A 27,161-nucleotide genomic window follows, 5' to 3' on the forward strand; every position below is an offset into this window, starting at 1 on the left:
CTAACACATTGAAATTGCTTCTGTAGTACTTTCACAATTGGTTTGTGCCCACCTTCATTCCCAGCACGACTCATGTTCCTTCAAACAAATTTCTCCATGGCTGGGTTTGTTGGAGACTTTTCTCATTATTCCCTGATTGGTAAGATTTCATCCCCCAGCCTCCCTCACCCCATTTTTCACTTTGCACCAGCTGCATGCTTCAGGTTTCCAGAGCCATTCGGAGACCCTGCTTTTGTGAGTGCTGTTGTCCTTGCAATCTTGCATCCCTACAACAACCCCTGTTTTCTGCAGGGGAGGTGTCGGCAGAGAGCAGAGGGCTTGCAGCTGGTGGTACCACCTGCCTGAGCTGAGCTGCACATGCTGCCCTCAGGGTTTCTTGTGCTCCTTTGCCTGCTGTGTGCTGGGATGAGGCCCTCTCGGCATGAACATGGGATTTTGGTTTGTGTAAGGGTATCCTGGACTCCAGCATCAGGTGTGGCTTGGTCCCATGTATGTATAGACCACCTGAGAAGGGCATGGCTGCTGTATTCTGCTGCTTCACTTCTTTTTTCCAAAGGCATCAATTGCACACCTTGCCCCTTAAGTCACAGGCCCTTAGATTTATTTTTGTCCCGTTTACCTAGTTTTGGTTTTGCCATGGTTTGACATTCACTTCTGGGTAACAGTTTGAGACAAATGCTTTAAAAACACTGTGAAGCATAAAGAAGTGGGTAGATGTTTTCTACATTCTTTTATTTTTGTGTGTATGCCTGGTTCTTAGTAAGTGTCTGAGGGGGAAAACCTGATGATTTGTTGCTCTCTCTTTGGAAGAAGTCCAGACTGTAGAACAGGGCTAAAATGCCAGGAAAGAGTTTGCTGCATAGAGTCAGGCTTATGTTATTTTATTTTATGCATTCCTTGGATAACATATTTTCTTTAATTTCAGATCCTGGAGAAGTCATTTTAGATCTTTATTCAGCACAGCTTATTTGCTCTTCTTCTCAGTTTTCCTTATTTTTAGAAAGGTGAAGTGTGTTCCCAAATTAAATCGTTACTGAGATGGACTTCAGCCAAGAGGATCCGTGGTTCAAGCCATAAGGCACAGGAAACACAAGAGTAAAACAATGGAGTTTTATATTGTGTTTCATTTGGCAGAGTGAGGAGAGATATGGCCTTGAAAGATTTGTATTCTTACATAGCTGTAATATGTTTTAAAAGACAGTAAGGAGTATTTTCACTTCTCACTTTGCTTAAAAAAAATAAGCACACACAGAAATGCTGAAAATGTTGGGATTGCCAGATGCTCCTTAGTTCCAAGTGAAGTTTCATGTCTGGGGGTCTCAGAGATGCTTACACTGAAGTCCCAAACAATAGCTGAAGAGGGCTACTCCTTTACCTTTTTGCTGATATGCCTGTCCCTGCTGCGGCTTCAAAGGCACAGCTTGCAGCAGCCTGGCCCCAAGCCAGGCTCCTCAACCAAGCATCCATGGATTATATTCCTTATGTCAGCTTCTCACTTCAGTGATCTGGAGCCCCTTCTCTAGATGGGACAGTTTTGCAGTGACAGATCAAAGCCCCACAAAGCTCGCTCCCAGGTGAAGGTTTGCCTTTGGCGCACCCAGGAGCCTCAGGAACACACGCCACTGCCAGGAAGCAGAACGTGCCTGCCTTCTGCCATGGCCGTAGCCAAATCCTCTCCGTGGCAGTGCTCTGGAAAGCAGGGCAGCCAGTGCCTGCAGCTGTGGGCACGTGAGCATGAAGCCATTTGCTGGTGACGTTTTCTGGGGCTGGGGTGACTCTCCCTGGCTGCTCCACGGGCTGCCTGCCAGCCAGCTGAGACCTCTGCTTCCCCAGCTGAGCCGCTAAAGCAGCAAGATTTAGAGAATAATATAAAATTGGATTAATACTTAAAAATTAACTGTCCCTGCTAAGCAGCACATTAAAACATGTCCTTACACAGGGAGCAAACATATCCCAGCAACACAAACAAACAGCCGGCAAAATGGGGTCTGGTATCCCCCTTCCAGCTTTCTGAAAGGTGTCTTAAGTTTATAATGAAGTCACTTTGTTTCCAAGCAGCCTGGTGTTTGGAAACAGCATATCCATCCCTTTATCAGCTAGCCTGATATGCATCAGTAAGGAATCAGCTGGAGCCAGCCCCTCTGTGAGCCAGAGGGTCGCTCACAGCCTCCCCACTGAGCAGTGTTGCACAGTGCCCAGGATGAGCACCAGACATCCATGACAAAGAGCAAGAGCTTTGGGAGAAACCACTGACTTCCCGGCAGGTCACGCCAGAGCTCCTCCAGGATGCATCACCCCATCTAACACCTGCTGGGGTACTGAAATGCCGCAAAACACGCAGGATTGCTTGGCATCAGATGGCTTGCAGGCTCCTGATTCCATATAGTGCTTAATGCTCTGTATCCATACCCAGGATGCATGCTGCATTGCTGTGTTGAGGGACCCTCTGACATGGTAAATGGGGCTTGTGGTGAGGCCACATGCTCCCCACTGCTCCTACAAATTAAAATCTCCATCCCAGACTGGTTTGTCCAAGTGTCAACGCCTCTCGCTCACAGAGGCACTTGAAGCTCCTGCAGCAGAAGCTTGTGCTTTCCAGGGAAAAAGGTCTTTTAAAACCTTACAAGAAACAAAAAGAAATGCCATTCATGTTAGTTTTTAAAATAATAAAAATGTCAGTAAGGATTTTGTGTTAGAGGCAAGAAAAATAACGTGGGAGAACCTTTGACCTAGTCAACGCTCATTTCTTAAACTGTCTCACTAAGTTGCCATTGGTCTGTGCTTACAGACTTATACTTCACCTCTTGAAAAATTGAAATTTCAAGCATGCTGGTCATCAACTATTTTTAGATTATCCCCTGTTCAGGCACAAAAATACAGTGATCACTAAGAATGCTAAAAATTCTCAATAGAAAATTTTAATTGCTAATTTTGAGTAGCAGGTTTCTTTCACGCCCTTTGTTCCAGAGACTGAAACAGCAAAACTGCATTAAGCCATGCACAGCACAAGCCTCTAGTTTGATGAGACCCTTCCACAAAAAGAGAATTGAGAACATTAGACTGGTATGGATGAAAGAAAGATGAGGGAATTCACTGGAGCTAATAATTATGAGGAAAATAACCTATGATGCTTACAGTTAGTATCTCTAAATGGAATCAGGAATGAACCTGAAGCATAAGACACTTTAAAAGGTAAAAACATTAAATAGCTGTAGGTGGCACATGAGATTGCAAAAGGCCCTTGCCAAAAGCACTGCAGAGGCCAGATGCTTAGGAGGATTCAGAGCAGGACCAGGCTTTGATACCAAGTAATGGGAACAGCCAAAACTACAGCAGACAGGTTTAAAAATAAACCAAAACAAGGAGGTCATGTTCTCTCATGCACTGTGCCAAAAGTCAGCCACCAGAGAGGCATTTCTGCAGTGGGTAGGTTTAATTTAGGGCTCCGGATTTCCAGGGCTTTACTTGGAAAAATGGATGCATCCAAAGGAGCAAAGATGGTGTCAAGGGACCATTTTATGAGATGATGCTGGTTCCCACGTCCACCAGCTCTTCTGAGAGCACGTAGCAGCCATCATTCCCCACTCATGTGCCTTTACATGTTCATACTCGCCTAACACGCAGATTAGGTCTGACAGGGGCCAACAAAATCAGGAATCAGTCCCCAGGCCAGCTAGGCTCCCCTTCCATCTCCCTTCTTGGGAACAGTGTTCTGCCAAGATAGGAAGCTCCCTCACTCCATTTTCCAGCAGCCCCCTTGGCCAGGCAATCAGAAATAAAAGCTGTCACACACATCTTGGTTTCCTTTCATACTTTGTAAATTTTTTTAATTTTTTATTATTATCTCCTCCTTTTAAGCATCCCTTTAAGGGTGAAATGAAATCCAACCATTTACAGAGAAAATGATTTCAGAATGTACATTTGATTTATCCTTACAAAAAGTTCATTATTACTTGCTGTTTATAAATTACAGAGTTGAAAGGAGCTTTGCAGATGCTCTTATTTTTTTCTCTCCTTTTTAGTTTTTGGCAAGTCCACGCATTCTTTTTCCAAATCAGGGTGTCCTGGAGCCCCTCCAGGAGCAACACTACCAGTAGGTCCAGGTGGACCCCAGGCTCAGAAGTGCTGCTGGACCACCTCCAGGATGATACTGCGTCATCACCCGCACAGGCAGGAAAAAACAGTCGTTTGAATCTTAGAGTATTTCAGATCCCTTCTTAATCCATTACCTGTAGTGCCCAAAGCTTTAAAATGTCAGTGTATTGCATTAGAAACAGTTCTTCTTTCTCAATGCTGGATCTGAGCCCCTCCTGCCACTCCCTTACCCTCCAGCTCCCCTTCCCTTTCCATAACAGGAGTGAGTTTGTCCAATGTCTCAGAAATCAGAAAGGAGGGGATTAGGGAGGGTAGGGAGAACACAATGATGGAGGGATACAGGAGCCATTCTCCCACTTGCTTCCCTCCTTTCTCACCAAGGTTAGAGGTCAGTGAAGCCAGGACGAGCCGTCCCTTCCCTCTTCACCACCAATGTTCACTAATGGAACCAGGAGTGACCCTGGACACACGTCTTCACAGTGCAGAGGCATAGCAGCCACAGAGATTGCCGGCAGGAGCTGGGACACTGGGACACAGCCCCAGGGATACTGAGGAGGGGAAGAGACACCATCCCACAAGGAAACAGCAAGGCAGCCAGAGGGGAATGAGCACCCATTCTGCTCTGACACTCTCCCTCCATGCCAACTCTGTTTCCTTGTTCACCTGTCACAGAGACACAGAGTAGGTTGGCCTGGGCAGCACAACCACAACACCTCAGCAGGACACAGGGAACAGAGAAAGCAACAGCAAGAGTGGGCTTGAGCATGTCACCTTCCATACCAACCACAGGCACAAAGTCACCGTGTCTTTTCTGTCACTTGGCTGTGGCATTAGCCCCCCATGGGTAAATACTTCTAACTTGTCCTATTCCCTCTGCTTTAGCAAGCTCACCTGCTGCAGGTGCACCAAAGCCCATGTCCTTCCTTTCACTTGGGGCAAAAGAGGAAGAGGCATTCTCCAGTCCAAAGCCATGCATAGGCACACAATCTCTTTCTAGGTGGGAAGCACAAAGACAGACAGAAAGAAGTGCAAGGTTTGGGTGTGCCACACACTGCGTTACCTATTTCCTGGCCCCACTTTTCAACAATTTGAAGGTAAAAAAGGTTTTGGGAATGAAAAAGCACAAGGCTGAGGAGGGCTGCAGGAAAAGGCTGGTGATGTATTCCCTCTGTCCACTGGACAGTTTGGTCCAAGGGAGACGGCAGGATTCACTGCCCACTGCCCCCATGGGCTGCAACAACCCACAGACATCAGGCTCTGATAGTCTGATCCCAGTTCCAGCTCAGTGCCAGGACAAGGTTCTTTCCCTTCTCAAATCTCAGAACCTGGTTCAGGTAAGATGAAGGAGCCTCAGTGCTCACCTCAGAGTCCAGCACTGGGAAACAAGGATCTGACACAAACCTGCCTCCTGCTTTGCCTCTCTCACCACCTCACACACGCACATACTTTTGACTTCCCTCTTGTGGCAGCTGCCTGGAGGGGTGGCTGTCCCACCTGCAGCTGGCTGCAGAGGTCCCAGCAGGCAGCACAGGCAAGGCTGAGCAGAGGGTAAGCCACCACCTTGGAAAATCACTGTGTGAAAGCCAGCTTAGTAGTGTCTGTTCCCTCCAGGGACAAGAAGGAAGATTTTTAATGACAAGCACTCTAGCTCCCTAAGGATAATAAACACAGGGGTAGCCAGACAAATTAGACAAACATTGACTGGTTTGGCCTTAAATCAAAAAACGCTTAAACAATTCTTGAGAAAGAGAAACAATAAAGAATGCATTTCATCTGTAAAGCCCCTTCCTCCCAGTACAACAGAAGTCTGGTTTCAATTTAATTTCTTAAGAATAAGGAAGTGAGTAAGTCCAGGAGGCAGGTAGGGCAGGAGTTCTGCAGAAGAGCCCCAGCATTCCTTTTCCAGCAACACCTTCTTCTCCAGCCCAAGGGAGCAGAAGGGAGAGACAAATCAGAGGAAGAAGAGGAGAATGGTGGAGCAAATAATGGAGGAGAGAAGGCAACAGGTTGTAGTTCAGGAATGGGAGAAGCAGATACTGCAGCTGTGGGTCTGTCAAACTCCCAAGAGACAAGGGCCACACCTCAACACTGAAAACGTGACTGCTGTGCACTAAAAATCCCCAAGGATGGCCATGCATGGGAAGGGCTGATATCAGAGGAAAGGCTGCTCCCACTGTGGGAGATAAGGAGATGCAACCCGAGCACACGCGAACTTCAGCTCCTGCTGAACTGGGGCTCTGGTGCTGCCAAAGCAAAAGACTGGCTTGTCTTTCTCCTCTGCCTCCAGCAAAGCCTGGCACTGACCTTGTGTTATCATCACTGAGACAAAGCAAAGCCCAAAGGTCCAAGAGCAGACCTTAGGCTCCTTCCTCAGAGTAAAAATGGGAAATGGCTTCTTCCTCCCATGCTGTGCTGCTGCTGAATTGCACAAGCTAACACACCTGCTTTCCTCCAGCTGTCCCTGGGGAAAGCATCTTCTCCCCGTGCTGCATCCTCAGTGCTACAGCTTTCATCTTGCTCAATACAGGCTCCTCCTTTCTCAGCTGGGACCCTGTTTCTCTATCATCTCTCCACACCTAAGACCTCCACACAGTAGCTCAGCCCATGACTGAGAAGCCCATGACTGTGACAGGAGTTCCTTCTGCTACATCAATAAGTCTGGACTTAAAAAAGCCACAACTTCCCTTTGGGGGAAGAGCATTCTGCCTAGCAAAGTTTGTCTGTCCACCCAGTTCCCAAAGGGGCTTCTCTAACTGTGGGGAAGACATAACAGAACTGAGAATGGTGATGCTAAAGAAACAAAAATAACATATAAGAGGTTCCCTTCAGTTTTTCTGAGTAGGCATTATGGCACACAACATGTGGAAGCAGCTAAGGTGAACTGCTAAGGCAGTCTCTGCCTTATTAGGCAAGCAAGTTATTTTTGTTGACAATTTTCTCTTTTTTTTTTTTTTTCTTCCTAGTCCCCTCTCTAGAGAAGAGAGAGGCATAGGTAGGAATTAAGCACAAGGGTGGCATGTGCTGGGCAACACAGGACCATGGAATCCTGATGGAGTTAAGGGCAATGAAAGCCCTCCTGCTTTAGAACAGCTGGCCAGAAGGGCCACACTTCTTTGTGCCAATGCCTTCCTCTTTATCCTCCTCCATGATCCCTGCTTGGAACATGAGTCAGTCTTTCCACTGCAAGGCTAAGAGAGCAAGTTCATTATGATTTTCACCCTCTGCCCACTACGACCCAGGCTCTGGGCACCCTGTCAAGCCATCTGCTAAGGAAGGGTGGTGGTAAGGGTGGAGACAACAATCTGCCTCCTCAGTGAGCTGAACAATCCAATACAACAGCAGGCCAGATCCTCACTGCCCGTGCCTGAGCAGACACCATCCCAACCAGCTGAAGCTAGCAGACTCCTAAATCCCTTCTCCTCTCCATGGTCTTATCTGCATGGCCCAGGCTGCAGATGTAGGCTGCACACACTGTGGATTGTACTGTGGTCCCCAAACAGTCTCTTGGCCCCAGGAAGAATCTGCCCATGGCTTGTTTCTTCATGAGAGCCCCTCACACCCTAAGGTCAGATAGATGGATTCTGTGCATTGACAGGTTTTGTTTGCCCACAACAATCAGAATTTTGTCCTTCCTCTTCTCCCTTTTATTTACCCCATGGTAAGAAGGAGTACCCAGCACATGTAAGCAGCAGCCCTGCTACAGGCACAGCCTGCAGGGCTCTACAGGCAGCCAGAGAGGCTTGCAACAGTCCTGCAAGCGTAGCACTGCTATGCAGAGCCGATGCTATCCCTGGTCCTCTCCTATGAATTGCCCAAGAAGTCATCCATGCCAACACTGAGATTAGAGCTTCTGGATCCCACCATTTTCTGCAAGCACACACAGCCAAGCCACACTATGTCCTCCTCCCCCCCTCAATACTGGTAATAAACACCCAAGTGCACACCAAACCCATGCATGTGAGCACTCATGCACACAGGCAACCATGCACTTGCAAACATACACTCCCACCATCTGACTGAGTCCCCTGCAGCTTATCCCAGCCCCAACAGAAGCATGTACTGCAGGGAATATGCTTTGGCTTCTGTAGGACAAGTCCATGCAGTGTTGTGGGAGCAGGAGGAAAAATCAGCAGAAAAAAAACCCTCAAACCCAGCTTTCTCCTCTGCTTCCTATCTGCTCCAGGATTGGTAGGGTACTGGGGCAAGATCCAGCCCAGAACAGAACACATTAAGCCTCTGCAAGGGGCTGCATATTGAGAAGGACACCTTGGAAGCAAAGGATTTCCCTTCCCCAAAATACCCTTTGAATATACAGTATTAAAAAAAAAAAAAGCATACTGAGATGCTTTTGCACATTCACTCATCCAAAAAATGCCAGTGACACACATCTGCACACACAACCACTCACAAGAGTTTGTGCCTGCTGACTCACACGCTCACTGAATAGCCCAGGCTTGCATCTATGCTTGCTCCAATCCACAAAGGATGAGGGTGGATGGGAACAGCTGCCCTCTCTCCCCATGGGACCCTCTCAGCCTCCCCCGGAGGAAAATCTGCCAGCTGGCTGCAGAGATTCTCTCCAGCCAGCAGGAGAGGCTCAGAAGATGCCATTAAGTCTTTATGCTACTACAGAGTGGGTCCTCAACATCTCTCTTCCTCCTGTCCATGCCTCCCTTCGTGTGACTGAGGAATTTGGGTTCCCAGGCATCACCCTGGGATGAAGGGAAGAAGAACAGGAAGTGAGGGAGGGCAGAGGCCCCAGAAAAACAGCACACCCTGCCCATAAACAAAGGAAACAAAAGAAGAAAAGGAACAGACGAAAACACCCGACTCTTTCCCTTTGTTGTGAAGTTCTGATTTCCCACCCGAGCCTGAGCCTCGGTGGCCTCACCCAGCACCCTCTGCCTTTCGGTAGGGGTTCTCCAACAAGTAGCGGAACCGCTGGTAGTTCTTGAGCAGGTACTTGGGAGCATACATCTGCTCCTTGGGGTCAGCAGGGGGATACTCCTGCATAGTACCATCAAACCAGCCCCCAGTCCGGATCAGCTCCCGGATATAATTGAGGTCTCGTTTATCTTCGTAGTCACCCCAGCGGGGAAAGTCCCCATTCTGGGCTGACACCAGTTTGAAGTAGATCCCCTCTGGGGTGAAACACCAGGAGCAGTGCCAGCCAGCAAAGTGGAGTGGGCTGCCCAATGACCACTGCACCAGGATGTGTCCTGTGCTGTTCTCATACTGCCGAAACCCAGGCATGGTGTAGTACTCACGGCGTCGCAAACGTATCCCGTCGGTAGCATAGACAGCCTGGAGCATCCCCATGGTGCAGCCCGAGACCACCTCCAAGGTGCCCGGTTGCTTCCAGAAGAAGCCATAGAGCGACTTACGCATGTGAAAGGCGAAGGGCTCTGTCCAGCCGTCATAGAGCTTGAGGAAGAGTACGCCATCACGGGCCGGGATCTCATCAGCGTCATCAATGATGAAGACGTCGTCCGGGCGCAGGTTGCGGAGGCGAGAGATGCCATCCCGGGTGAGGAAGGTACGCAGGTAATCGTCAGCAATCCAGCCGTCCTGGCGGCCACCAGGGGGGAAGTGGTCCAGGAAAACGTAGAGCACCTTGTGGCGGATGTAGTCAAAGGAGCCGTTGAGGAGCATCTCGCGGAACTTGAGTGGCCGCGGCTCTCCGTAGGCTGTGAAGTTGGACTCGCACACCACAAAAGCATCCACCACGTCTCCCAGCTCATGGAAGCGGACATCCAGCAGGTCAAACTCGTGGTTGACGTTGATGGCATTGATTACCCGCCGGGGGATCTCCCGCGGCACGAGGCGGTCCTTGGTGGGCAGGTTGGAGTACTGGACCACGGTGGGGACCCCACAGCTGGGGCCGTGCCAGCCCGGCAGACACACGCATTCCACCCACTTGCGCCGCTTGGTTCCGCTGGCGCTCAGCGGCTTCCGAGCTGGCCGCCCCGAGGCTGCACCATCCGCTCGCTCCTCCTGCCGACCTCCCACGGGTGGCTTCTCCAACACCTTGGTGCCTGGTTTAAAGCAAATGCCACCGGCTTTGGTACGGACAAAGTATTCCGTTGAGTCTTCTGGCAGCACAAACTCAACCTTGTGCAGCTCTTCGCTGGCTCTGCTGGGAGACAGGGGCTGGAGCAAGGGGGAGTGGGAGTACAGGGGTGTGCGGAGGAACTCCGCACCCCCTGGCTCAGGGCTGACCTGAGGCGTGACGGGGGCATTGTTCCAGAAGAAGCTGGAGACGAGGTTGGGACTAAGCGAAGCCAGCTCCCTGGGGAAGGTGACATAGGAAAGGGCCTTGAGGAAGTGCAAGAAGGAGATGAGGCAGAGACCAGCCATGCAGAGAGTCAGAAAGAGTTTATGGCGTCTCATCTTCATCCTGTGGAAGAGCCACGAAAAGGAAAGTCACATTCAATAGTTACTGAGGTGCAGAAAGTTTACCACTGTTAGAAAAACAGGTTGGGGAAGGCAGGAATGCTGGTCCAAATTCATCATGCATCTTTAGAGACTTGACTCCAAGAACTACACCCCCACCCCCTGCCATCTTCAGTGGGCCTTTTGCTTCTGCTGGGTTACATCAAGCTGAACCTCTGCTAGATCAGTCTCATAAATCCACAAAGACAAGAAAGGCACTGGCAATGGGGTAGAAAGACAGGAAATCCAGAATAACAGGAATTCATGATCTAGTGAACTCACTGCACTTGGCAGATTTGCCCTTATTCACCAATGGAAATTAAATGAATGTAAACCTCCTCAGAGGTGCATCACCAGAGGGTTGGGAGAAAATGAAAAGAGCAGGAAGGGTGAGAGAGTTGTGGGGGCATGGTTGAAACATGACCACTGCAAGAGAGGCAGTTTTAAAGGACCAAGATCATTAGTCAGACTGCCAGAGGCAGCCTACGCTCTCCAGATCTTTACAGTGTTTGTACAACACACACCCTAAAAAACCACCCTTGTTCTTCGGAAATACTACCCAAGTTCACATGGAGGACAGGAAAGCAAAAATAAAATTAAGATTCTGTCACATTTACTCTTCTCCTACCTGTGATTCTCAAGTCCACTGTATCTCCGTATGTTGCCATTTGTTTTCACTTTCTGTGTACCAGATGCTGAGGTTTTTCTGCATCTGGATCAAGGTGACAAAAATAAATGCCTAGCTGTCTCTGCCGGTAATACTGTGCCATCATGACGGATCCACGTCAGGCCAGGAAGAAGCCAGTGGTGCAGAGCCCTTCCCTCCAAACAACATGAAACATTGCCTTCATCCTCCCCTCCACCACCTCCCCTCCTTCAGCTCAGGCAGGGAACATAGAGCTGCTGTCAGACAGACAAGTGATTGAAGACTACAATTCAGAAAAAGGACCAAAATAAAAAGAAAAAAAAATACAAGAAAAAACTAATCTCACACAGTGCTTCACCAAGGAAAAGTAGAAAAGGTGTTCACCACTTGCTGTTTAGGGAAAGGCAAGTTGGGGCAAAAGTGGGCATGGGAGAAAGGTCATCCAAAAGTAGTTTTCAAGGCAGAGGCTGTCCTGGAGCATGACACCCTTCCTGCAGTGACAAAGAGGCAGAGATCCCCAGGTATGTGACACATACCACTTTGGCCCCTCCACATGCTCCATTCTGGTGGTTCTCTCCCTGGCGCAGTCTCCCTTCCAGGGCGAAAGTTCCTGAGAGGCACCATCACTTATAAAGGTTCCATCTGGCACACAGTGGTGCCAGCAACACCTTCACTGGAGGCAGTCCCTGCTCCTGGGGGTCATGGGGAAGCTGCCCCACACCACCACCCCCACACGTGGGCAGGTGTGGAAGAAGAACCCAACCAGCTCCCGCCACTTCAGAGGGTATTAGGTAAAATACAGCAAAGTGTGTTTACTGATTAACTTGAGGAGAATTTAATACTAAAGTGAAAAGCCATAAAGCATTTAGACAGATGGCAACTGCCCAAAGGAAAACGTATCTGGCTTTCCACAGATGGCTCTGGCATGGACTTTGGTAGAGGGACTGTCCACAGTTGTACCTTACAGCTCAGCAACAGCATTTCTGGACACTTGGCAGTCACATTTTTAGTGGAAGTCACCATCCATTGACATTGCCCCCAGTGCTCAGGTGGCAGGGCAAGGAGTCCTGGATTAAGCTCTGACTGAAGGACTACAAGCCTGAAGCTGGTGGAAAAGTTACAGCATGGCCATGTGAGGGGAAAAAAATTGAAAGAAAAATAAACAAGGAAAAAGGAAAGAGCTCGATTCTATTGGTTAATGTTTAGTAGGGGTTTTGATATACTTTGCCACAACACAAGTCAGCGGCAGGGCGCTGGCTCTGGACATCACTTTTGTAGTGGCCCAGCCATTATGGGAAGGGGCTGGATGTTCTTCTGTTAAAAGCCGTAAGAGATCATCTTGGGGCTTGCTGTCAAGCTTTCTTCACAAGGGCAAAACAAGGGGCTGCAGAAAATGCCATGAGCATTTCTTTCTATCCATGCTCGTTTTTTTTCTTGAGGCTCTGTTAATGTCTTGCAGAAGCAGCAAGATCACTTGTAAAACAGAGGAATATTCAGTGCCTTTTCCTTGCACATCACCAGTTTTTCGTCTGTCTTGAAGTGTAGGGAAGAGAAGAGCACAAGGAAGCCAAACCCCCACTAAATTAGCTGAGTGACTGGGGGTCAGTAGAAAGTGTCCCTCACTGGTAATTGAGTACAGCTTTCTCCATTCAGGCGTCCTGTGACTTCTCCGAGGCATTACTTCCAGACATCAGGCTGCTCTCTCAGACATTGAAACCAGGGCAAGATGAACAGCTGACCTGCTCCAATACAGCAATCCCAATGAGTGCCAGGTAATGCTGGTTTCGCTCCAGTTCCTACAGGACACACAAATGCAGGGCAGCCAGCTTCCTCTGGGCCAGCCCAGGGCTGAAGGCAAGTGCTGAAGGAACACAAGGCACAGCATCTTCTCAGACGGCTGTGATGCTCTGCATGCCGCAGTAAATTCCCAGACAAAAATCCTTAACTCTTGACATTCAACAAACTGCTCTGCTTTCTGAGATGTAGGACGCCGTGTCAACATAGCAGGATGCATGGTTTTAGGAAGCAAAGCATATTTTCCTCACTTGACATTAGCATACATCAGTATCCATCAGGCTCAGCATGTGGCTCTACAGCTCTTCAGCCACGGGCACGACGAGCTCTGGGCAGGGTTGCGCTGCCTCGGTTCCTGCGCTGGGCTGGTGTGCACAGCCCTCCCCAGCTGCTCTGCCAAGCCAGCTGGCCCTGCAGTACCCTCTGCTGTTCCACTGCTGACACGGCCCAGGAGGCAATTTTCACTGCTCAGTTGGTTTTGTTAGGGAGTGGGAACACAAACCCATTTCCTAACCCCTCCTGGAAGAGGGAAAGCAACGAAGCAAGGTGTGTCCTTTTCAAAATCTCTTCCCTGGGAACCACCTTCATTCTCACATGCCAGGGATTCTTCTGTCAGGGAGTGGAGAACACTCATGCACCCTTGGGTGAGCCAAGACACTAAATACCATCAATCATGTATCCCTTCCCATATTCTCTGATCAGCCCTGCAGTGAAAGACATGTCTGGTGGCAGCTAGAGAGACAAGCTGGAGATAAAGGCCAGCAAGGGAGGATTCTCCACCCTCCCCATCCAAAATGTTTACATGTGGTGGAAATGAGAAAGGTACCAGTCAGGGAGACATCTCAGTTTGTCACAGAAGAGCCCAGTTGCTCCAACACAAAGCAACCATCAGTGACCAGGAACACAGAAAAAAGCAAGAAGAGGTATTTCCCTTCTGAAAATTTTGACTGAGGAAGGGGGGGGGGGGGGGGAAGTCAACTTGATCTCTGGGAGAGTGATCAAGTTGCTGTCAGCAGCAAGAAAAGCTTTAATGTTCAAGTAGAAGAAAAAGCCTGAAGTAGTATGGACAGTCAGCTCCATTAAGACAAAGCTCTTTAGGAAGTGCACAGTTATAGACCGCTTCAGCAATACACAGTCCTGGAGAGACAAGCTGAAAGCTTCTTTTTATAAGGGATTCCTTTGATATTTCCTTGCTTGAAGTTCTGTCTCTACCATGCAGGGGAAGTGCTTTCAGAAAAGGAGAAAAGCTAGAAGTGTTATGGACATGAGTTATCCCCAGGCACCTGTTACCATTTTAGTGACCAGTTGATTTATACCATCCTGAAATAATATACTTATTTTTCAAGAATCCAGAGAGAAAGATATGCACCGATAAGAGCTGGCAGTTCACCAGCCCCAGTGTTCTCTTCTGGAGAACACTGGCAAGAGGCCACACAACAGGATACAGGCTTGTTACCCCATCTTGTTAGGGCATGGGACTCAAGACTCATTAGACCTCTCCTATGGTTACAGGGAAAACGTAACTGTGGAGAACAAGTCAGAGCAGAAGCTTCTGGTTTTCCCCTGATACCAAAATGCTCATCTCCTCTGCCTAAAGTTATCCCATAACACCCATGCAGTAACATATTTGCAGATCGCTCAGACACTTCAACACAAAGCAGCAATTCAAATTAGAATCACTTTCACATGGCAGATTAAAAACCCAGTATGACTTCCACCCCCCACTCCGCACAGAGGTCCCAACTCTCTCTGTTCCAGCTAGAGACAAATGGAACAGGCTCCATATTTTTGGAGTACTAGGTCTACCTGCCATCCTCAAGCACAGCAACCAAGCAGGCAGAGCCACAGTACCTCTAAACACTCTAAAAACCTCAAGTTACTTTTGTCCTGCAAACATCCACAGAAGGAGAAACCATAAAACTTAGTATTTGTCAACAACTAAAACAAGCTTAGGGACAGCAGGACTGCACTTTGCTTAAGGGTAGGAAAAGGAGATTATCCTACATTGCAGGAAAATCTGAGAGTAGCAGGATGTACCAGAAGGTAGCTAGGGCTCAGCATCTCTCACATGAAGGATGCCACGGTGTTTTCAGGGACTGCAAGCTACAAGGACATCAGTGAGAAGCTCTGGCAGTCACAGCACAAGGTGGTTTCCATGTAAGCAGGTCCGTATCAGCTTCCCTGCAAGTTCCAAGGACAGAATAAAACATTCTTCTGTGTCCTTCATCAAGAGCTGCTGCCCACAGCACAAATGCAAAACAGCAATACCTCACACTCTGTGTTTCCTTTGCAGCCTCGAGGCAACTGACCACAAGGTGCCACTGACTTGGTGCCAGCCCAAACAGCTGGATGGAGCCATCCAGCACGGTCACTCTCCAAGCAAGGTCAGGCTGAGGGACAGCAAGGCTCTATCCTAAGCACCTTCTCTCCATTTCTGCAGACAGGTGAGAAGAGTGGTAAGGTAACCGCTCAACAGCGTGCCACCATGATTCCCATTTGCCTCCCAGAGCTGCCATCCACGCACCAGTAATCGGTCTCATCAAGTCAGAAAGAAAACCAGACTGAGGAAAAAAGATAGCTAAAGGTGAGTCTACACAAAACTAAGGTTTGAGGTTGGCTAGGGAAGGGTGACAGCACAGCACAAAGAAAGGCATTGCCTTCCCCTTCCCAGGGAAGAAAGGCACATGATGTAAGTACATGTCAACCACAAGCCTCCAGATTGTGTACAAGACCTTGCTAAGTCTCAACAGACCTGCAGCATCTACAGTCAAAAACCAAACAAACCAAGTATCTCTTTTATGCATTCCTCTAGGAGATCCAAGTGCTCCACAGCAGCAACTACTATGCGCTGCACACAGAAACTAAGATGGATGCAACACAAAGCCTCCAGCTTTTTAAGTGCTGTGGCTGCTCACCTCTGTAAGCACAGTATCTTCAGAATCCACTCTTCCCATGGACTTTCATTGTTTCAACTGTTCTCTCAAGTATCTTGTCCTGCTCATCAGTGCACTAAGCCTTGGTTATTTCAGATGCTACCCCTCCAATCGCAGCAAGACAGCCACACACTGTGGGACAAAGCAGCTCTTAACCCTCCATACAGAACACATGGGACCTGGAGATAAAGTGGTGTTTGTTGACAGGATTTCGTCTCAAGACTGATCTTCCAGAAGTTAGCATCACAGACCAACATCTGAACACCTTCAGAGTCCATTATAAAACCCTCCACTCAAACAGACTGTTCTTACTACCATATTACTAATAGCAGCATAATTATATAACTTTCCAACCCCTGGTTTAAAAGACCTCAGAAAAGATGAGGAAACTCTAGTGAAATCCAGTAATGGCCTACAAGACACCAATTCAATTTTATCCAAGAAGTACTTGGACGTCACAAGGGTGCAGTACTGCATGCTAAAGGAAACCAAGCTGGATTTCCAACTCCACTGCAATCAATCAAATACTCGTCTCAGTAGCCTTCAAATATGCTGGGCTCCCTTGTAGCTAATCCTCTCTCAAGCTAAATCCAGTCTCACCATAGGAATGTCCACTGCTTCAAGAGATGCTTCTGCACACTCTAATCCTTCTGAGGTTCTCAGAAGCTGCACCTTCCATTTCTTAGCGTCACTAGTCTGAGTGCTCTTTCCACTATAGGAGAAGCAGCATATATTTCTCTCACTTCTGCCTGATATCCTGGAAGGACTCTTCCTCAACACTGCTTATTGCCTCCTCAAAACATCTGGTTCCACAAAGTCTGCTGTGATGACCTTGGAGCTTGCGCCACCCTTGGCTCCAAGGCTGGGCCTCTCCACACATCAGAGGGTGAGCGAGGCATTGCTCACCACACTCACCCAGGATGTGAGGCCCTTCTCCCAGACAAACACGGGACTGCTGCTGCTGCTCACTGCTCCAACTGCACAGCAGTCAAGTCACTGCAAAACAGAGCTGGTTAGATCTTCTGGTGTCTTACAGGGAAGGAATACTCCATCATGAAGAATAGGAATGGGAAAAGGGACAACACTACGCAAAAAAGCAATTTATGTCTTCAGACAGACCATGGGGTAATCAAACAAGTATGTAAGGTCTCCCTGGTAGTTTTGGTGCTTTGCAAAGAGGGACAGGCCAAAACCAAATAATGCTTTCAGAGACTTCAAGTGAGGCATGTGATAACACAGGCTGTTGTGTCAGAGGTTCTCCCCCCTCACTCACCACCATCACAGCTTACCCATCCCTCATTCATTGTATGAATGCAAGTTGTCAATCAGATGAAAGCCTGCTTTTACAGCCATATCAGCAGCAGATCTAACTGGGTTAAAAATAAACTTGAAGAAAACGCCTAGGCATGGGAACAAGCTGATGACCAGCAGAAACTTTCTAAATTATTTCACCAGTTCACTTCTGATCAAAACACATAGATGTAGATACATCCTCAGACTCTCAAAATTACAGAACTGTAGGTGCTGTTCACCTTACCAAATCTCCAACAAGGCCCCCATTCAACCACCATGAGTTCACTAATTCTTCCCAGCAGCTTCAGAGAAGGAGCATATCTCAAGGAAGGAAGTGGAAGCAGCAGCAGCAGGCAACTGCTTTCAATGCAGATCCTGGCAGGCACTCCATGCAGGTCAAGCAAGTGGAGTACAAGCCACAAATCCTGAGAACAGCTCCAAGATGAAGAGTCCAGATTATCCTCAGACCTGCAGGTCCATGGGTGAAGAGCACGTGGCAGATGTGCCAAATCAGGCACGCAAACCTTGTGCAAAGGAAAGCAGGGACTGTGTGACAGCCCAAGCAACAGGGAGATGCAGGTTGAAGAGCCCAGAGGAAGGTGAAGTGTCTGCCCTGTGAGCCCAGAGCAAGGCACTTAGAAGAGGAAAAAGGCAAGAAACACTTGATGCCACGGTGATGGGTGAAGCGCACAGATTCACGCAGGCAGGAGAAACCACGTTAACTCCAGCTATTTTTGAAGCGGGTGGCAGTTGTTTGTGCATCCCCAGGATAAAGGCTCTCCAAGATGGATCAAGGAGCAGAATAATTAAACCCCAGGAAGACAATAAATAAAGAGAGGCCATGGAATAGCAGCAAGATCCTAGTGGCCAGGAGAAGAGCTGGCCCTCCATCCCCACCCTTTTTCCTCCCCCATCCATCACCAACTACTTGGGGTTTGGCAGTGTGCTCACTTTCCCACAGTAGCCGATCTATTACTGTTTGGAAGAGCCTCTTCCTTCCCCTCCTCCCCTCCTTTTCAGGCCACAGGGGTCCTGCTTGGCAGCCCCCGATCCCCCTCTACTCTGAATGTCTGGTGACCAGCCAATCCCATGCAAAGAGCATTAACCCCTCTTCACCAGGAACAAACGGAGAAACCTGACTCCATGCAGAGAGGTTTCTCTAGGATGTCTCTCCCTCCTTCTCTCCTCCCCTTCCCCAACCCCCGCTGCTCACTCTCTTGCCTTTCCCCCCCCTCTCCCCCCCCCACCCCTTTCCTTTCCTTTCATTTCTCAAAAACTAACTCCAGCCCAGGGAGTGTCACATCTTCCCGAGAATGTTACACAAGCCCATGGGAATTTTTCTTGGACCACGAACAGACCCTTATTTATTTGTCTCTTCTGCCTTTGTTCTTAATTTCCTCTTTCAAGACTCAGGCAAGACCTCGACACAGTGCTGCCTGGATCCCCCGCTGCCACTTCACTTTGTTATTATTTTCGGAAAGAAAGGGCTGATAGGCAGAGAGCTCTTCAGTGCCTTGCCCCGAGGCAGGAATAAGTCAGCCCAGACTCCCACCTCTGGGGTGGACAAAGGGCATGAGCTCAGGGGCTCTGGCTTGCAGAGGCAACCTCCTGCTAATGTTATCCTTCTGACTGCAGCACTGCAGCCCCTTGGATTAAATCCCCACGAATCAATTCTGCAGTCACAGCTCTATGCCGATAACTGGCATATGGTACCACGAAAAGGGGCAGTTTCCCAGAATGAAATCAAAAGCTTCCTAATGCACTTAACTCAGGGTCACATAAATCTCTCTTCTGCCTCCCACAGACAACTGAACCTTGTTTACAGGCATTGCAGCAGGCCTGGGTCTCAACAATATGTTTACTACTTCTGCACAAACATTCCCTTTCACTAAGCAAAGCAGTACCCTGATCTCCAGATTAATCCAAGCAGAAAGAACTAGGAGCAGGTCTATGGGGAAAGAAGGAGAAAGTTTGTCCTCATCAGCAAAATCAAATGCCATCCTGGACATCATACAGATTTGGGGATCATTTGTCTTCACATTCTTCCTTTAGGTTGCCTTAGCTCTTAAGAAGGATGAGGAAGAATTTTGTATTTAGCCAGATGGTGATGCCCCTGACAAGAGGTAAAACCATCTGATGAAAGAATGTGTTCTTTTCAGGCTGATGAGACTGGGGGCAAGACAGGACAGCACAGTTTGTCCAGGGAACATACAGTGATGACCTGTCCAACTTTGCCCCAAACGCAAAAGCCACAAGTGAACATCATGCAAATAAAAACAGGGAAGCAGAGCATTTCTGCTCAACTGCACAACAGACAAAACAGTTTACTACCACAATCACTTGATTACAGGCCAAGTTTCTTTCTTTCTCCACCCTCAGCCCTCTTCCTCTCCTTTCAGGTCTTCAGTAACACAAACATTTGTATTGAACTGTGTTTCTGAGAAGTCAGCTGCCACAAACAGGTCAAAAAGGAAGGAAGGAGAAAGACAGAATTTTTGTGTAAGCACATTATGAAAATTGGTTATGAACAAGCAGTACATGCAGTGCAGGAGGGGAGCTATAGTCATGTTGAAGTCAACAGGACAAGCAGGGCAGAAGCAGGACAGCCCACCTGTGTGGTGCAGCAACCTGCCACAGCGAGGCGGAGGGACAAAGGGCATTAAGCTCATACATAGCTGGGCTACCCAGCTCATCTTCATGATGTTCCACTGCTGCAAGAGACTGCAACAAACTGCCCCAGTCAGCTTCTCTTCAGGGTGTAATCACTGAAAAGTGATGGGAATTTCAGCTGCACGCTTTGCTACTCAACCACCTGGTCTACCCAGTGCTCAGGTCCCGATGATCTTGTGCAAAGTCCAATGGACCGTGTCATGACAAATCTAAAAAACACTTTGGCAAGACAAGATGGGCCTTTGAAAGAAGAAAAATGCTTTCAAGGATCTAAATATTTTAGAGAACAGTCCAGAAGATTCCAGCACTGTAATTGAGTGAGGGACCAAATTCAAGCACCGGATTCATTGTCTCCAGCTTGACAGAGTCTCTTTACTACAAAGACAAGGCTCTGAACTAGGGAACCTCTTGCACAATCCCAAGCCACAGAGATGCCCAGCAGTATCATACACCTGAGTGATATGGAAGCCAAAACTGCATTTTCAGGGCAGTTCAGCTGCACAGAGCCATATGCAAACAAACACAGGCAGAAAGGAAGCCCACAGCACTTCCTCATCACTAAGCGATAGACTCTGGATGCCTGACAAACTCCCCTTCCCTCCCCCCCCAGTGCTCATGGGAAACGAGAAGACTCTGTTGCAAAGCACAAGTGCACTATAAATAATTCAAGAGACTGCTAAATTATGCAAAAGCAATCCCATCGTACCCCCGGCCAAGCTGAATGCAGGTGTGGTCAACCCTTCCTCCAGAAGTTGCTGCTGGATAGGGATTCTGAGGCCACAGAGGCTTTGTGCCAATAGCACATATCTGAGAGCACATCGGCCACTTGCTCACAGCCAGGCCTGCACCAAGCAACGGCACGAGGAGGTATTTGGGGACACAGGGCTGATGGGGAAACAGCAGCTCCTTTAATCCACCTCTTCTCCAGAGACCTCACATGCCCCAGGAGCAAATGTAGAAAATCGTGTCCCCTTCAAGCAAGGCTGCTCAGTAGGTCTTGCCTCCATGGATCGGATTAGCTGGCAAAAGCTGCAGCTGGACAGCATTGGCACAGTGAGGCAGGGACAAAAGAACTGCTGGGGCAGGTGGGAGGGAGAAAAGGGAACAAAAAAAAAAAAAAAAACCAACTCTGGAGTGGTAAAGAAAGAAGAGTTTTGCTAACACAAATAACATACAAGGAAGGCTGAGCTGAAAGCAGAGAGAAATACAGTCAGTTCTGCTGCCCCAGTCTTCTGCCTTCGGGAGATCCTGCTTCCCTGAATATCAGGGCTTCCAAAGTTTCCCTTGGAAATGGGGTCATTAAGCAACAAAGTGCAGCTCACGCTGATCACTCCAGGGCACTGCTCTCCTCATTTACCCTGCCCTTTGCTCTGCCTCAGAGCCAGCCCTCACACCACAAGCTCCAGAAAAACACAACTTCCTCACACACAGTGAGCACCATGCACTCCCAGCCCCTATAGCCAAATCCTTCTTCCAAAACCCTACCTTTCCTAGCCGCTGCAGCCTCCAAGATCTGTGCCCAGCGTGCTCAGCCTGCACAGGCCTCCATCCTCCTTTTCCCTGCTGCCCAGCTAGAAGTGTCTGTGTTAGAGGAAGGAAGAACTGAAAGCACTCCTGTAGCCCTTTCTTCAGCCTCAGCACAACCAGCTTAAAATCTCAGGGTTCTAGCCTACCTTCCCCTTCTTAAAGGGCTCAGCATGTAGGAGAGAGACTCCCTTTCAGGACTCTTTGCCATGCTGTCTCCCTGGCTTTCTGTCCAGTTCCATATCTGCACACCAAGCCAGGGGACACCTGCGCTTAGTTCACAGGTGTCACAGCTGCGAGCTGCCATCAGTCTCTCAGCTGTGCTCCAAGCCTGCGCACCGCAGCTTTGCCCTCATGCAAGAGACATGCAGCAATATCCCAAGATAAAAATTACCCCAGTTTGAGTCTGCCCACTAGCCCTAGCCCAACCCGTATAGATTTACACCCCGAGGGGAGAACAGCTCTCCGAGGGAAAGGCAGCAGGGAGCTGGGATTATAGAAGGAGGCGATATCTATGGTGAAAAGGGCTGCAGAACCCAAGCAGTGACTAGAAAGTTATCAATAACCTCTGGCTCAGCACCTACTCCCAGCTGCTCTCCAGGATTTCCAAGACAGCCAGCAGCAAAGAAAGTACAGGAAGCGTGGCACTTTGGTTGCTGGTCTCCTGACAAGCCCCTGCATTTGCCACTGGGCACAGCACAGCCTTGCTCCATGCCCCAGTGTCGCTGCATGGGAAATGTGAGAGACTTTTCTACTCTGGGTAAGGGCTTACCTAATTAAAAGAAGCTTAATAGGTTGCTTCAAGGTCCTTGGAGAGAAATTCTGTCAAAATGCAAGACAGAGATGATCATCAGAAAGAGGAGAAGCCCCTTCTGCTTTTCTCTCTTCTGGTCAGCCACATCCACCTCTCCTCTTGCAATTTGTGCATTACAGGCTGAAAAAGACTTCTGGCAACGCTCAGTATAGCCATACCCCACAGCCACAGCTGATGTTTTGGAAAAAGCCTATTTAGACACAAACCTGGGCACTCCCCTTGGTGGGGAAACAAGGAACCTTAGCTGAGGTCATCAAGCTGCCTATTCAGCTAGTGGGGTTATCTCCGTACAAAAGGCCAAGGCCTCAACAGCGAGCAGCTCACATAACTCTTGCTGTCCTAAAACAGGTAATAATCACTTCCAGAATCACAACTCTAGAACAAACCCTTGCCATTTGTAAGGCAGCCAGCTCCCTTCATACTACTTCTTCCCTCAGCCTGCCTGTTGAAACCTCAAAATGCAGTGCTGCACTCCCTTTCACCTATCAGCTCTACTGAGCAAATTTCCGAGCACAAAAATACACCCACCCTGCTGCAAGTGTTCAGAGGTTTGAAGAGCAGGAGGTACCTGTTGTACTTCAGCAACAACTTTGGGAACTAAAGGGTCTGCATGCCAAGGAACACAAAGAAGTCAGAAAAAAAATAGGTGAACAAATCATGTTTCTGCCTTCCTCAGATATGCAGCCGGAGTTTATTCCGTAGGGATGCAGGCATAGAGTGCTTTTGTAAATCCTACACCACTGCTCCAGCACACAGCATTTCTCTTCACCTTCCCCTGGAGAAGGGGGACCTCACCAGCTCTGTGACAGCAACTCTGCCCTGGCCCCCGGCATAAGCAGCTGGTCCTGGCACCCCACCCAGCACTGCTGCTGTGGCACAGCCCAGTCCTTGCAAGGCACTCACCTCATGCTATCAAAGCACCCCAAACCCGACCCAGAACTGTCCACAATACCAGGCTTGGCCCCTGCACACAGCTCTGTCATGGCTCCTCAAGGCCAGCCTGCATCACTGACTTGACAGCACGGTTCATGTGTGAACTGCAGATATGTCACCACCTTTCCAAGAACAGCCAGGATTGGGAACAGCAGGCACTCCTAAGACTCTCCCCAGATCTCCCTAGATTGCACTGCCCCATGTGCCCACCTTCCCCAAATTTCAGATACCACTGTAATGTTTCATTGTAGTGTCCTGATGGCATTTTGTGCTAGTGAAGTGCAGCCTGACCTTTTGTGCAGAACTGATGGGTGACAGTAGCAGAAAACATGTGCGTACAACTACCCACACTTTTCTGCTTCTGTAGTCAGGGTTGGTAACATGAACCAGCCCTTTGAGGCACCTCCACTGACCTAAAGTCATGAAGACATCTCTTGTGCCAGTCAGTACGCCCTCCTCTCTGCCAGAGTTACTGACAGCTGTACCAGTCTTCGTTAGCACCACCTCCTCCAGCTACATCCCACTGATTGGGTCACAGACTCCAACAATGTACAAAGGGCTCATTTTAAAGCAACTAACCCCACCTAAAACCTAATCAGCCGTTAGGAACGAATGCTGGCCCAGCTTGCCCCATCTATCCATCACCAAACTCCCACACTTCCTTCCTCCACCTTTATGATCCAGCACAGAGGCTGGGGGGTGTAGGGGTGTCAACTTGTGATAGCAGGTGCACCTTAAAGATGCTGTTCTCAAGAGAGGAGGAAGCTCAGACACAGCAAACTGAAAACTCAGCTATAAACCCTTCCACGGGACAGAGTTTATCTCTGCTTGCTGACAGGTCAAAGCAAGGGAGGGACAGAGAGAAACTTGTCTAGCCTAAGGTGCCCTTCACATACTGAATATGCACAACAACATCTATGTGCACTGCCCTGAACAACTGCCATACCCATGACTGCTTACATGCTCTACATTTATTGCAGCCATAAAAATCAGCACAAGTGCCTCTGTTCCATGGCAAGTGCATCCAGCAGGACCCATGTGCATTGCTACACACACCCAGCAGACAGCCACCCACATTTGTCACACAAGCATCCCTCAAAGGCATGCAGTAAGCATGTTACACCAATCTGGCAGGGCCCAGTGTCACACTGCACTTAGCCAGATGTGCGTGGGAGAAGGAGGAGAAGGGTAAACACAAGGCACACAGGAAGCCCACAAGTACACAAACCTCACAGGTACGCTCCTCAGGCAAACACACCGAGTGTGTCTGTGCCTGCCATGTGCCTGGCCGAGGTTCAATGGGCTCTGTGCTCACCATGCAGCCCCAGCAAGCCTCCAGACCAGGTATCTCTGTCTCATGTTGGGCACAAGTGCTCCAGGTAAGTTCATAGTTGTGAGCATCCACTGAAGCTAGCATTCCTGCAAGTACACTATTTTCCACCTACTCTTCTTGACCTCCTTGCTAAGACAATCCCTGCGTGCCACGCAGGCAACTTTTTTCCAATCCTACCAGCATTTTCAGGGAGGGAGGAAAGCAGGCAGGCAACTCAGCCACCAAAACCACTTTGGAAACAAGAGCGTGGAGGACATCTCCAATGGAGGTGAGCTACAGCAGCACCTAGGACCAAAAGTATACTAGACAAAAAGGAGCAGTTGGGCCACTAAATTAGTAAACGGGCAAGAAAACACACCTGCAGCTAGCCAGAATCCATCCCCTCTCCTAAGGATATAATTGCCATATCCAGGGCATTAATAAACAAGCTATGCAGGTAAACTGAGTCTTGGAAGGGAGGAATGCTATACCTTGCAGTGGATTTCTTACCCCTACTGCAAAATCACCTGAGAGTGTAGAGGAGCTATAAATCTTTGAGGGACTTTTACGACATGCAGTAGAAGAGCCACAGCTTCCCTCCTCTCCTGCAGTTTGCAATGGCTTTCATTCAATGCTTGTTTTATAGTGCTACAGGCAAGCTGGAGACTCCCTCCTCAGGAATAGCTCAAAGGACTGCTCTTTTCCCACTCTAGCTTGGAGGACATGATCCCAGCACTGCTACTGGGGCTGAAACAAGCACAGGTGCTACAGCTATGTTTAGGGGGGCTTTAGAAACTGGAGGTTTGCTGGAGTGTAGGGACACCCATAGTCCTTCCTCCCCTCAGACACGTCTCTCCATTGCCTGAGGGCCAAGCAATGAACAGTAGATCCTGCTTGATTTCTGCCCTTCTGAGAAGTTGGCAGCAGCCAGGCTGCAGCAACAGGGACTTGCAAGTGCTTCCTAAATCACAGGTGCCAGCTGGACTTAAACTGCTGCAGGAAGGACCCACAGAGCACAAGAGACACCCTTTGGGGAAGGAACTTGAAAAGTTCCTGCTGACTCACACCCTGCCAAGGTGAGTGACAGGTGCAAGAGCATGCAGGAATTTGAAATTCAGTTTGCACAGGCTTGGGGGTTCCTGGTGACTCAAGTCATATTTGTTAGCAGGGGTGCCACCGAATGTTTTCACAGGCTTGAACTTCCCACTCAAGAAGAGAGATTTGGAATTAACTGGAGGGCTGTTCTATAGGAGGAGAGGTGCTTAGCACCCACACGATGTTCTGGAGACAGGGCAGGCTGAGACCCCAGGACATGCTCCTGACCCCAGCTCTGCCCTAGGGTGCAAAGGAGAAATTCAAGACCCCAGCATCATTTCTGGGAAATAGGCAGGGCTCCCGTGCGACCCAGGCGCGGCTCGAGGAAACACAGCATGTGGAAATCCCCGAAGGAAAACCACGAGCTGAGGCACTGAGAGAAGCCTCTCTCCATCCCGGGCCACGCTCCCTCCCTTACTGAGCTGCCTGAGGGACTCTAGAGCTGCAGCAGATGCTGTGTTCCCCACCAACCTTGTCACGCTCGCCCAGGAGCAAAACTCTCGCAAGGAATGAGGTACACCAGCCCGTGTCACTCCGGTAGGACATACAGCTAATCCAGCCCACAAACAACCCAAGCCCCGCACGAGCGGGGAGAACTTGGGTACCCGCGTCCCACTGCGGCCAGCCCCGAACAGAGGAACTGCAGCCATCTGACATGGACACAGAGCAGGGCAGAGGGGACGTTTGACGATACACATTTATTTGTATGGATGTTTTCCCTCCCACGCACGCACTCCTGTTACTCCTCGCTTGCTGCAGGCTTGGCACGCATCCCCAGCCCGTGCCCTCCTAACAAGCCGAGCCCGGGCAGCAGATGGGCCTTCGCTGCAGTACCCCGGCCGGAGGGAGGGTGCCTCCATCCCCGGCGAGCACTGCTGCGGGCAGGGGGCTGGCAGCATCACCTCCCTCCTCCCCACAGCCGATGCTCCCTAGCAGGGGATGCCGGGATTATGGGGGGGGGGGGGGGGGGGACGGAGGGGGGGGGGAGGGGGGAAGAGAATAAAAAAATAGCACTAATATAAATAAATAAGGAGCGCGAAGGTGGGGGCGAAGGTGGGGGAAGCCTCTCCAGCAGCGCTCGCAGGGGATGACGCCGCACCCCCGGGCCGAGGTACAACTTGCAGGTGGCGACAGCGGCGGGGGGGACGGACCGATGGGGGTCCCGCCGCCGCTGCCTGCAGCCCCGGGGCGGCTCCCCCGGGGCGTGCTCTGCCCGCCGCCCCAGCCCCGCCGCCCGCTCGCTCACTCACCCCCGGCCGGCGCAGTGTCGGTGCCCGCCGGGCCCCCGGCGGGGCGAGGCTGCCGCTCGCCCCCAGCCCGCCCGCCGCCCCCCGGCATGGCTCGGCGCCGGCCGCGGCGAGGCGAGGCGAGAGGCGAGCCCGGAGCCCGCAGCCCCCCGCCGCCTTCCTCCGCCTTCTCCTTCTCCGCCGCGGAACGGCCCGGCACCTCCTCCCGGCCGCGGGAAAGGATGCGCTGCGCTGCGGAGCCGCGGCGAGCCGAGCCCCGCCGGCAGCAGCGGGCAGGGCTGCAGCAGCCCCTTTTGTGCCGCCCTCACCGCCTGTCTCCTCCCCCGGCGCGCCCGCCCGCCCCCCCGGGCCGCCGCCGCGGGCCGCCCGCCCC

At 49.9% G+C, this 27,161-nt stretch overlaps 1 protein-coding gene across 1 annotated transcript; it reads right to left on the reverse strand.

Moving 5' to 3' along the window:
* Positions 1 to 3,796: 3,796 nt before the first annotated feature.
* On the reverse strand, positions 3,797 to 26,870 carry MGAT3 (beta-1,4-mannosyl-glycoprotein 4-beta-N-acetylglucosaminyltransferase). The gene is made up of 2 exons (XM_053978094.1): positions 26,792 to 26,870; positions 3,797 to 10,492 (listed from the first exon to the last, which is right to left on the reverse strand). Exon 2 carries the CDS (start codon positions 10,489 to 10,491, stop codon positions 8,983 to 8,985), a length of 1,509 nt encoding a protein of 502 aa, XP_053834069.1. The 5' UTR covers position 10,492; positions 26,792 to 26,870; the 3' UTR covers positions 3,797 to 8,982.
* Between the last annotated feature and the right edge of the window lie 291 nt (positions 26,871 to 27,161).

The sequence above is a fragment of the Vidua macroura genome, chromosome 5 (assembly GCF_024509145.1).
Source record: "Vidua macroura isolate BioBank_ID:100142 chromosome 5, ASM2450914v1, whole genome shotgun sequence".
NCBI classification, from domain to species: domain Eukaryota; kingdom Metazoa; phylum Chordata; class Aves; order Passeriformes; family Viduidae; genus Vidua; species Vidua macroura.